This window comes from Thunnus albacares, chromosome 16, assembly GCF_914725855.1.
Source record: "Thunnus albacares chromosome 16, fThuAlb1.1, whole genome shotgun sequence".
NCBI classification, from domain to species: Eukaryota; Metazoa; Chordata; class Actinopteri; order Scombriformes; family Scombridae; genus Thunnus; species Thunnus albacares.
Window position 1 is genome coordinate 19,117,274 of NC_058121.1, and position 12,387 is coordinate 19,129,660.

General features: G+C 39.3%; 1 protein-coding gene across 1 annotated transcript; it reads left to right on the forward strand.

The window, feature by feature from the left end:
• Positions 1-4,375: 4,375 nt before the first annotated feature.
• On the forward strand, positions 4,376-11,457 carry LOC122965641 (solute carrier family 23 member 1-like). The gene is made up of 11 exons (XM_044329797.1): positions 4,376-4,552; positions 4,868-5,025; positions 6,922-7,081; positions 7,315-7,496; positions 8,592-8,712; positions 8,914-9,070; positions 9,284-9,537; positions 9,680-9,844; positions 9,940-10,048; positions 10,231-10,326; positions 10,519-11,457. Exons 1-11 carry the CDS (start codon positions 4,376-4,378, stop codon positions 10,773-10,775), a joined length of 1,836 nt encoding a protein of 611 aa, XP_044185732.1. The 3' UTR covers positions 10,776-11,457.
• The last annotated feature ends 930 nt before the right edge of the window (positions 11,458-12,387 follow it).

Below are 12,387 nucleotides of genomic sequence, written 5' to 3' on the forward strand. Positions count from 1 at the left end.
ACTTCTTGTTGACATTCAAAGAGGCCTTTTGGTTTCGAAAGGTAACCTTTGTTCAAGATTTTAATAGTAAATCATATTAGGTCAATTAGAGTAATATCTGAGCACTTCATATTTATATTTCAATTACAGTTTTACTATCTTCATATGTAAATATTTTCAAAGCTTGTTTTCTGAGGATTGTTTTTGCTGAGTCTGACAAGTTAAACTCAATCAACTCCAAGCGGACATCTGTCAGGCTTGTTCAGCTTATTAAACAAGGGAGCAAACATGCATGTAGCATTTGTTGTGCAAATTGGTCACTAAATATTCAAGGCACACAAGTGATACTGCCTCAATTTGTGATCCTGTTTAGCTGTTGCTGAACACAGATAGATCCAGGTATCGTGTGTGTTTTGGACCTACTAGTTTTCACAAGTGGACAGTTTTTATAGAGTGTAAAACTTAACTTATATAGCACTTTATACAAAGCGTTTCTCACTTGGATACAAAGGGAGGGATTCAAAAACATATAAAAAGACAAGCAATAAGATTTTTATGAATATTTAAAATCAGGATGTATGTCATATTAGGGCGTAATTTTCATTACAGTGAGTATATTGTTTGTTGTAATGAAAAACTATGGAGGAAGTTTCTTGTTTAAATCAATAACACTGAACCTGCATCTCTGCAAGGACACTCACACATGGCGTCAAGATCAATGGCAGCTCGGGAGCAAAGTTGTGTTTTTTTTTGTTTTTTTTTTTTTCACCCTGACTTCACGTTTCAGTGGATTGGTGCTGGCGCTTGTTTGCTTTGAACAGGTCTGGGCTCTCTACTGGAGACAAGTATTACACATTGAGCCATTAATATGATTTTGCTCAGCTGGAGGAGTTTGGGCAAGGAGCACATCCATGTTTGATATAAAACTTGCTGTTCCTCCTCAGGCTGAGTCAGTCTCTTTGGTATGCCATGGTATCAAAATACCATGAAATGTATGATAAGATAATGTGACAGCCCCCTCTCTTTCTCTCTATTTACCCTCCTCTAGTTCTCTCCAGTTACACTCTTGTTGTTTTTCTTCCAGGAGTGGTAGTGTTAAGAGGTCTGTCAGAGTTGAGGAGGGAGTGGCCCCAAGGATATAAAAGGGCTGCTGAGTTTCTCCCCTTCTTTTCTGCTGAACAGCAGCACACCGTCCTCATGGCTTTCACTTTAGATTAGTTTGCTTTGAACTTATGTTCCTTTACTTTTACAGCCAACATTTCATGCATCCACGCACACACTTTACAGCACTGATGCCTAACGTTCCCATATTTTAGTATGAATTGTGATGCTTAGTTAAATGAATATCTTTTTGCACTGTTCATAAGTGTGTGGACTCTCATTTGCTGCAAGCCCTGAGCCAGGTTTGTAACAATAACAACACAGTAACCTCCGTATTGGGCTATTTCAACTGTGCAAGACCAGGCTTAAAAGGTTTGCTCTCATACATCTTAACGTTTGAGCTGTTTAATGGAAATAAATAGTTTATATGTTGTTTTAATATGGTTTCAGGACATATTGCACTACATATTTTGACCAAAAAAAATTGTATTAGTGTTTCCAATTCCTCACAGTAATATTTTCTTCATATAAAAGTTTGGATCTGCTTGTGTCCTCAGGATGAAAAGATACACACAGTATACTGTAGCCGTAGTGCCATGTGTTGCCACAAAGAGCTTCCAAAGAGATGTGGAGTCTTTTACTACTTGTTCCCTCAGGCTCTGCTGAGCAACAATGGCTTGTTGCTGGATGAACAAATACTTTATGTGCTGTGACATCTGCTGACTGAATGTTCTTTGCTGCTTTCAAACCCTGTGTTTACATATTCTGTATCCTACCTTTTCCTGTCAGAATGTGTCAAAATCAGCATGTACTGCTTTGCAAATTTATGTGCAGATTTGCAACATGAATCTTAGTCATACTACTGTTGACCAAAATGCATATGTAAAGTGGCAGCATCACCGCAGCCTGTCATACATTAAATAATGAAAAATCATTCAGGGCAGGATAATGGGGGTTTGTTTGGTGCAGCGCCGCTGTTCATGTGTGATATTCCCTGAGGGAGAATCATTGGTTTTATAATCACTGTGTCACTTGTAGCAGTTTTTTATTCATGCACAAATTGCAAGAGCAGGAGCAATTACCTAAGAGATGATTCTCACCTAAATACATACAAAATAACTCATTAAGGAGAACACTTCTTTGTTTTAATGAGCAGAGAGCTGAGTAAGAACTCATACCACTTTTTACACTCTTTCCCCACAAATTGGGTGGATTGCTTGACTGAACTCATGCCATGAATAATTTACCTGTCTGTTTATAAGTAAATGATAAAGCTGCATTATCAATGAAAAATGTCACAGGGAGTTAATGATGTGCTACATCGCAGTCAATGACATTAAAGTTTGGTGTTCTGCAAAGAGCAGTCTTTAGAATATAAATTGCTCCCTAAGTGCTGAGCCCAGCCGCACTTCGCAAATAAACCAGTACATATCAGCGTTATCATTATAAAAATAAGTGCAAAGTGCTTGCTTGTGTTGCTGTTGATTGTCCCTCCATGTCCCCTTTCACTGAATTTCTCCTTAGTTTGTTTTTGACAATAATTGTGTCAGTTTGACCCAGTTTTATTTTGTGTCACTGTTTCTACTGGTGTCATTAATTCAATTCAGTGAGAAATGGGGAGAGAGCGCGCACATCCTCTTGATGGATTCTACTGACATGAGCCTTAGGGGACCAACTAAGTCTGGGTTACTATGACCTGACATCAAACACCACTCTGAAGTCAAGTGATGAGGAGGGGAAGCATTACAATTGACCCTGTGGCTGTCCCATAATTAAGATCCTTTCTGCAAAAACACTGGAGAGCCTCATCATAATGTGTTTGCACATGACAGTCTCCCAAGATTCTGTGCTCCGCTTGCCTTAACACATTTGTCAGCATCACAAAAAGAGATCATATCAACTCTCCGCACTCTCTCTCCCCCCCTCTGAGTGAGGGAAGCGTCCTCTCTTTGAAGGCCTAAATCTCTTCTAATCTAAATCTAATTATCATCCCAATTTTGTCGTGTCAACTGATTGTGAGACTTTGAGGTAAGCACTAAATGCACACACCATGATCAAAAACCTAATTAAGCTGAAACTGTCAACGTTCTCTCCAAGGCGTTTGGTTTAGAGAATTTCTTTTCTCAACATAAGTGGAGTACATTTTTAAAGTACGCAGCTTGCTCTTGAGAAGGAGAAGACTTTTCCAAACTTGCACCCATTAAGAAAACTATGTATCCAACCACCCACCTATTTATCTATCTATTCTTACAGACTTGTGAGTATTGCTTAGGATGACTATATGTTTTTATCAAATATAAATACTCTGTGTTTAAAGTGCGTCAAAGAACTTAATCTTCTCTCTTCTATGAGAACCGATAAGTGGCCATGAAACACATACAGTATCAGTCAAACATTTGGACACACTGTCTCATTATGGGAAAGTGTGTCCAAATGTTTGACCGGTACTGTATATGTAATAACAATTGCTCAAATAAATTGTGAGTCCCTCCCAAATAGGAAAGTCCAAATTGTGTGTGTCCAAAAGAGTGAACAACATATAAGGTATGTGTAACTCATTAATTAGGTGACTGAGCTTTGTTCTGAGATTAAAGCAGCTGTAAAAATGATAACAAAGACTGACCATGTAAAGATGTAGGCGCACTGCATTGTCAGAGTCACTTTTACAATTCATGTTTTGATGATTTACCGCTGAGCTGAAGCTCCTTTTCTTTCTGCCTGCCCAGTTGTCCGTTTTGCTCATTATTTTCAAGTGTCTCCAATTTTTTATTCATACTGGAGTTGTAATGGATCCAGTAAAGGAAATGAATGGCCTTGATAATCTTGCTTTTGAGGTGAGTACAATGACTTATTCATGTCAGCTATAACATATATGGGCATATAAAGATATTCTTTTTTAACACAGTCAGCATCACTTTGCTTTTAATTTCATATTGTGTTAAATAGTAAGGACTGCACTACATTGAGTTCTGATCAATCTAAAGGTTTGGACAAGTGGGAGTACTTGAGGTTGAAAATTTCAACCTGAGTTTTTTTTTTTTTAACTCACACAGCAGCTCAAAATATGTTACATGTTTTAATCAGAGTGGCAAAGCTTTATGTTTTTCCATTTATTTGCTTTACATAGTGGCTTTCCATATTTAAAACCAATACTCTTAATAATGCATTGTGTCTAAAAATGTGTAGAATAACATACTATTAAACTTACATTCACTGTAGATGTGAAATAGTCATAAAAATAATCTGAGAACAAGTTATTACATTAGTGTGTCTTTGTCTCTATCTGTGAATTTATATGTTTTTTTTTATCTGCATTTGCCAGCAGCCGAATGAACAAGTTACTGATCAACCTGGGGAAAATGTGGTTAAAACTCATGGAGGCAGCTGTGAAGTGGAGGAAGACAGAAATAAACCAACCTATTGTGTAACTGATGTTCCTCCCTGGTACCTTTGTATTTTCCTGGCCATTCAGGTGGGTGTGTTTAGACCTGAGTATTATTTAGATTTTAATGACTGGTTTTTATATTTGAGGCAAGATCTCTTTGAATGTCAGTTTCCTGGTTGTTGTGACTGATGAAATGTTAAATGTATATAATGGTTGTAACATGGCAATAGTATATATTGTTTTTTGAACAATTCTAAATGTAATCCTTCTTTGCCTTATATCAACCCAAAGAGGGGAGATGACATACTGTATATACAGTATAGTCCAGCATTCCTGAAATGTTGTGTTGTTATCCACACCATCAATTCTTCACTGTCATCATCTCTCCTCTCTCCTCTGCAGCATTACTTGACAGCATTCGGTGGGATTATCGCCATCCCTCTCATTTTAGCGGAGGGGCTGTGTCTGCAGCACGACAGCCTGACTCAGAGTTACCTCATTAACACCATATTCTTCGTCGCCGGTCTGTGCACAGTTCTGCAGGTCACATTCGGTGTCAGGTTAGACTGATGCTCCGAGTTCAATCCACCATTCACCATCCTGTATGGCAGTATTGTTATGATGAATCATGCTTTCATAGTACATTTGGTCAGACTCAAATTGAGACTCTTTATCAGTTGGTTAGTGGTACAGTCACTGTACTTTTACTATCTAACTCCTGAATCGTGAAATTGTAAAAGTTTCACTAAAACAATGTTATCATAGTAATAGTGAATTACAGTAAATGACTAGGTGTAATGGGAGAGTTTGCTCACAGTACTGAATTATTGCCCAACTTTATAGTCCCTGTATGATTCAGTCTCACCGCTCTGTGTTCACCAAAAAACATCCGATAAACCCACATGCTGCTTGCTTAGCACTCAATGATAGAGAGGGTCTCAAAATTAAATGATTTGTGCTACAACGATTCATTTCAGTTATTTATTTAACTTTAAGTGGAAACTTGATTTATTGACCCCTGAAAACTATTTACCCATTTATATGTTTATGTTCTCATGTACTTATTGTTTGTGGTTGCTGTTTAATTTAATTTAATTTAATTTAATTTAATTTAATTTAATTTAATTTAATTTAATTTAATTTAATTTAATTTAATTTCTCAGGTCTTTCTGCATTATAGATTATGTTGTGGCAATTTTACAATTTCACTCTGACAAAGTGAAATGAGACAAATTTATTAATGGTCAGAGCTCAAAGTTAGATTGTAGTACACACACAGATGAAAAACTGTCAACACTCTTCTCACTCGTCAAGGCTGCTTCTTCCTGTAAACATCTTTATCTGGTTTTGCTTCTATCTAAGGTACTGTGGCAATGTTGCTACATCATTTTAGCCTTGGCCTTTCAAAATAGTTAACAATTAGCAAATCCTCTGCTCACACTCCCAAGGACCAAGATATCTTTTGTCTTACACATTCCACAAACCCGTCAGTGACAGTTATAGTACTTCAGTGTGTTATCAAAGGTTACCTCAGATTAGGTTGATGATACATGAAAAGGAAAGATCAAACAGTGGAGATTAAACCTCATTACATGGACAATAAAGATATTATGGTATCAGATTAGATATATGTGTAGTATAATTGTAATGCTCTATTGCTGTTCCTAATGCTGTTGTAATATTAACTTCTTGAGAAAAACAACTAATCTAACTGATAGAGAGACAGGCAATATTAGCGACTAGTTGGTGAAGAAATAAAAATAAAGATAATTATAATAATAATTGGCTAACGGCCAAAATATGTTTCTCAGGAGTTGGTTGAGACCAAAATACAGTTTAAAGGAGAGAGAATATATGGGTTTACATTTGTCTGGTAAACAGAAATACAACTCTAACAGAATGCTAATGTTGTTCTATATCTGCTGGATGTGTAAATAGGCAAGTGTTTGCTAAGGCGTTAGCCACTCTGAGGAGATGTCAGGGTAGCATGTATGTTAGCTTGTTTTGCATGCACTAAAGTCGCTAAGTCTGCAAAATCTTATTACAATATTTAGTTAACTGGAACTAATTGATTTGTCTCTTTCTTTGGATACTGTTTGATACATAATTCTACTGTTTATATTTTTACCTTGTAGAAGAATAAGGACACTAACAGCCACATTTAGCTCTTGCACATATAATTTTGGCTAACAGTTACTGTTTTGTGTCCTGAAACCTAGTTTAAAGGTTTTACAGGAAACTTAATTTAGTTGAATTGTAAAATTTAATACAAATAAAAACAAAAACAAAAATGTCGATCAAATACCAGCTAACCTTGCATACTGTTCTGTGCAGTCTTATGCATCACAAGACAGTGTATCCTTTAGTGGCTTTGTTTTGGATAGCCAAAATTTTCATGAAATGGTTTGTCTTTTTTGTCTGACAGGGTTATTTTATCTTTCTGTCACACTATATAGGCTTCCCATACTACAGGGCGGCACATTTGCCCTAGTGACACCTGCCATGGCCATGCTGTCCTCGCCAGAGTGGAAGTGCCCAGCTTGGACCCAGAACGCCAGTCTGGTCAACACCTCCTCGCCTCTCTTCATAGAGGTGTGGCAGACCCGCATGACAACAGTGAGCCAACACAAACACTGCATTTACAGCTTTTGATAAAAGTATACCAATGAAGTCGGGGGGAAAAGAAAATATAATAGCACTTTTGTGGAGCTCATGATTAATTCAGGGATCTCAAGTGGTTTCTGCTCCGGGAAGTAGCCAATCATGTTAGTTTGTTGTCTATCACTCAGCCAAAGACAGAGTGGTGACATTAATGTTAATGATCTTGGTTATTGTGTTCCTGTCCACAGCTGCAGGGCTCTATCATGGTGGCATCTCTCCTCCAGGTCCTGGTTGGATTCTCTGGCCTCATCGGCTTCCTCATGCGCTTCATTGGCCCTTTAACCATTGCTCCCACAATCTCTCTCATAGGCCTGTCACTGTATGATTCAGCCGGAGTCAAGGCTGGCAGTCACTGGGGCATCTCTGCTATGTATGTAACCACTCACTGTCATGGTTGTCACATCCTGCCAGGACGTTCTGTTTGTGTTTACCTTTACTTCCTGTGTTTTCCCGCCTTTGTTGTGTGTCTTGTTTCACTCGACTGTGTTCAGTTTGTAATCAGACCCTATGTATTTTAAGTCCAGTTTTCAGTTCAGTCTTTGTCGAGTCGTCTGTTATGTTAAGTCTGTCCTGTAGGTTTGCACTGTTCTGTTCTGGGATTCTGTTCTGCTCCACTCATCCTGCTCTGTTCATCCTGCTCCGTTCATCCTGCTCTGCTCATCCTGCTCTGTTCGTTCTGCTCCACTCATCCTGCTCCACTCCTCCTGCTCCGTTCATCCTGCTCTGTTCATCCTGCTCCGTTCATCCTGCTCTGTTCGTTCTGCTCCACTCATCCTGCTCCACTCCTCCTGCTCCGTTCATCCTGCTCTGTTCGTTCTGCTCCACTCATCCTGCTCCACTCATCCTGCTCCACTCATCCTGCTCTGTTCATCCTGCTCCATTCATCCTGCTCTGCTCATCCTGCTCTGTTCGTTCTGCTCCACTCATCCTGCTCCACTCCTCCTGCTCCATTCATCCTGCTCTGCTCATCCTGCTCCGTTCATCCTGCTCCGTTCATCCTGCTCCACTCATCCTGCTCCGTTCGTTCTGCTCCACTCATCCTGCTCCACTCATCCTGCTCTGTTCGTTCTGCTCCACTCATCCTGCTCCACTCATCCTGCTCTGCTCATCCTGCTCTGCTCAAATAAAGACGGTTTATTTGAGCAGCAGTCCTGCTTCTGGTCTCTGCATTTGGGTCCACCTGCTCTACACCAAATGACAATGGTGAATGCCTCTTTGCCCAGCTGGAAGTGAAATGTTTTTACTGTGTGAACCAGCAATATTGTACTGACCTTGTTCTTCAAGAAGTCAAAGTCTGATATTGCATTCATTACTAAATTCTGCCTTTTATAGCTGTAGTCTGTAAGCTCTGTTGAAATTTAGCATAACATGCCAGTTTTTCAACTGTTTTTACTGGTCTTTTGTTTCAAGTCTTTCTCCAATTCGCGTATCAGTATGCTACTGACAGATCTTCTGATACTCACAGGACCACAGTGCTGATCATCCTGTTCTCGCAGTACCTCCGACACATACCAATCCCTGTTCCTGCATACAGCAAAGACAAGAAACTGCACACCTCAAAAATCTTTATCTTCCAGATAATGCCTGTATGTCCACTGGAACTCTTTATAATACACTCCACTTAGATATTGAAAGCTACATTAATGCATGTTAGTCCTGACACAGAGACTAAATACTCTGTGTTATTCATGGAAATTACATATAAATTTAAGTTATACTCCATATTTGAATTATTTCATGGTAACAAGTAAATATTGACACTGATACTAACATTAGATATTGATTAGATTCTGCTGGGCATATCGGTCTCATGGTTAGTGTGCTACCTCCTCACCATCTATGATGTCCTACCATTTGATCCAGCTGAGTATGGCCACCTGGCTCGTACTGATGTGAAGGGAGATGTGGTGAGTCGGGCTCCCTGGTTCACACTTCCTTATCCAGGTAAGTTCACATGAATACTGTCAACACACCTGTTGTTCTTTAATTCCTTATTATTATTATTCTCTTATGTTTAATACATCAGTCAAAAGTCATATTACTACCGACAGGAAGATACATGAGAGCAAGAGGGGAGAATATTTTGAACACTGCTGAAAGTACTTAGATGTTTTTTTATAGACTATTGAATCATGATCATACTGACTTCACATTCAGGTCAGTGGGGTATGCCAACTGTGAGCCTGGCATGTGTGTTTGGCATTATGGCTGGAATAATATGCTCCATGGCAGAGTCTGTGGGCGACTACTATGCATGTGCAAGGCTGTCAGGGGCCCCTCCTCCCCCAAAGCACGCCATCAACCGAGGAATTGGTATCGAAGGGATCGGCTGTGTGTTGGCAGGGGCCTTTGGCACCGGCAATGGCACTACCTCATATAGTGAAAATGTAGCCGCCCTAGGTATAACTAAGGTAATGTATAACTAAATGTCCTTACTCCAGTTTTTAACATCCATTTCACTGATAAATGATATTGATATGATTTTAATATTATGCACAAAGTACTTTTATTGTGATTCTAAAATTACACAATATGGTGTTTGTGTGACAACAGGTGGGTAGTCGAACAGTGATTCTACTAAGTGGAGTTTTTATGATTTTGATGGGGATGCTGGGTAAAATTGGAGCCATCTTCTCAACCATCCCCACCCCTGTGATTGGAGGGATGTTTCTGATCATGTTTGGAGTCATTACCGCCGCCGGAATTTCCAATTTGCAGGTACACAGCAGAAGTAAAGTTTTAAAAGTCCGACAGATGTACAGTGTCGCTCTTAGCAGTGTTACTCCTCAGAATTTTGACATCTCATTTTGTAGTCAACAGATATGAATTCCTCCAGGAATATCTTTGTTTTTGGTTTCTCCATGTTTTCTGCACTCGTCATTCCAAACTGGATCATGAAGAATCCTGATTACTTAGTGACAGGTATGATGGACACACAAGAAAGGAAACTACCTTTTGCTGATATGAAAGTATTCAGTTTTTCATTTTTGAAAACTGCACTGTGATACGTAACACTTGCATTCCCTCTTATGAGCTGATATTGGACAGCAGGATCAATATCTATCTAATATCCACTCCCCTCCCCTCTCTTGTCTATGGCTCAGGTGTGACAGAGCTGGACCAAGTGTTGCAGATATTGTTGACCACTCATATGTTTGTTGGAGGGTTCCTTGGCTTCTTCCTTGATAACACAATTCCTGGTAAGCTCACGTGAGAGGTTAAATATCAAAATATAATGCACACGGTAGCTGTAGCAGGTTATTGGCATACCATTCGTTTCTGCTTTATTGTTCCTCGGAATACTTTTATCATTATGTAAGTTACATGTTAATATATAGAAAGGTGTGTTTTACTCCTCTCTTCTAATGCTCTTTCTATTATCACCGTTATAGGCACTAAACGTGAGCGTGGCCTGTTAGCCTTCGACAAAGTGCATCTTGAAAACTCTAGCAGCGTCTTGAGAGCTGAAGATGTATACGACCTTCCCTTTGGCATCACTTCTTACCTCTCATCTCAATCCTGGGTTCGTTACATCCCTTTCTGCCAATGGAGGGGGCAGAAATCTCAGTACGAGTCTAACGAGAACGATATGTCCCAGGGCCAGGACAGAGAGCATCTGCCTGATAACGTAACAGAATGTCCTCTATAAGACCACACTTCTCAGGGCACTCTATCTCTAGCTTTGACTTCTTGTTATTTCTCTAAATTGAAACACTTTCTATTGTTGCACTGATTGTAAGTTGCTATGCATTACAGCATAAGTCATATAACATAAATGCACTTTCTCAGCTTTTGTTTGATTTTTTTTTTTTTTTTGATGTACACCAAATAACTACTGCTATTTTATATTTTCACCATGTGAGCCTGTTTACAGAAAGAAATAAAGTGTGGACTGTAGCTCTCTCATGCTGTCAACACCAATTAAAAGAGAACTAAACGATCAAAGTGTTACTAAATCCCACCATTACTCAGAATCTTTCCTATAACTCACAGCAGGTCACGCAGAGACAGGCAACTAGAATAACATGCCCTTCGCTCTCTTTCAAATGAAAGTGAGTCTAGCCTGTGGATAAATTTATTATCACAGAGCCCTATCTTCACACACACATACAGGCGGCGGCTTAAAAACCAGCATCAACCCTTGAGCTACTATTGTGTTTCCTTTTGCAAAAGCAAACAGATAACACATCTCGTCAATCATTCTCTTTCTCTCCCGTGCCTTTATCTCTTTCTGTATTCATTTCCTCTGTCTAGTCAACTTTGAGAGGCAGGTGGTGTACGGTGTCATGCTTTGATCTGTGGAGTTTTTTCCTCCAATGGTCAATGATTGACTGCCCATCCTAATGTGATTACAGGATAGTATAATTTACATGTCAAAATCTCACCTTTTCTTTTTTGTAGCTGTGCCGAGAACACATTACAGAATATTAAATTTTGTAAATTGGTGTAAGTTGGTACTCTAGGAGAGGATTTTTGCGCAGTGATCTACTATAAGGTTTTATGTAACACTGCAGTGATCTGCATTTCAGTGGGAAATGATAATGATAACTCAGAAATTCGATTCTCATCAGGGAAGACTTCAAACTTACCAGCATCATATTTTTTTTCTGTCTGAGACTTCAGGCTTGAGGAATTGCTTTTATTTTCTCTCTTTCAAATCTACATTATCTCATATATTCTCCCAGCTTCAAGGCACTTTATTCAATTCAATTCAATTCAATAAATCATTATTGTCCCCGGAGGGTAATTCTGGTGCAGCATAAATAACATGGGGACAACATATAGAAACAACAAAAACACTATCAACAACAAGTAAAAGTAAGCCTCAAGTTTACAACATGCAATGAGTAAAAAAGTGAAGGTGGTGGAATGTACAAAGTGCAACAATAAAAGGCCGCCAATAGTTTATGGTTAATGGCAGCTCCTTAGGAAAGAGGGGGCCTTGAGCTCTGGAGCTCCTGAGCCTAGGGACCCTATACCTCCGCCTAGAGGGCAGAAGGTAGAACTTCTGGTGCAAGGAGGCCAGGATGGAGGTGGCCTTTCTGACCACGTGTCTGTTGTACAGAGCAGATAGACTGAGCTGGGACGCCCTTGTGATCTTAGAGCAGGTGTTCACCACTCTCTGTAGCTTTGTGATACTTTGCACCTTAAGGTTCCCAAACCAGCAGATCAGGACAAAAGTTCAAATGAATTCAATAAAGATCTATAAAAATGAGTCATAATGCATCAAAAGAGTTTAGCTTTCCCAGTAAAAACAGTCT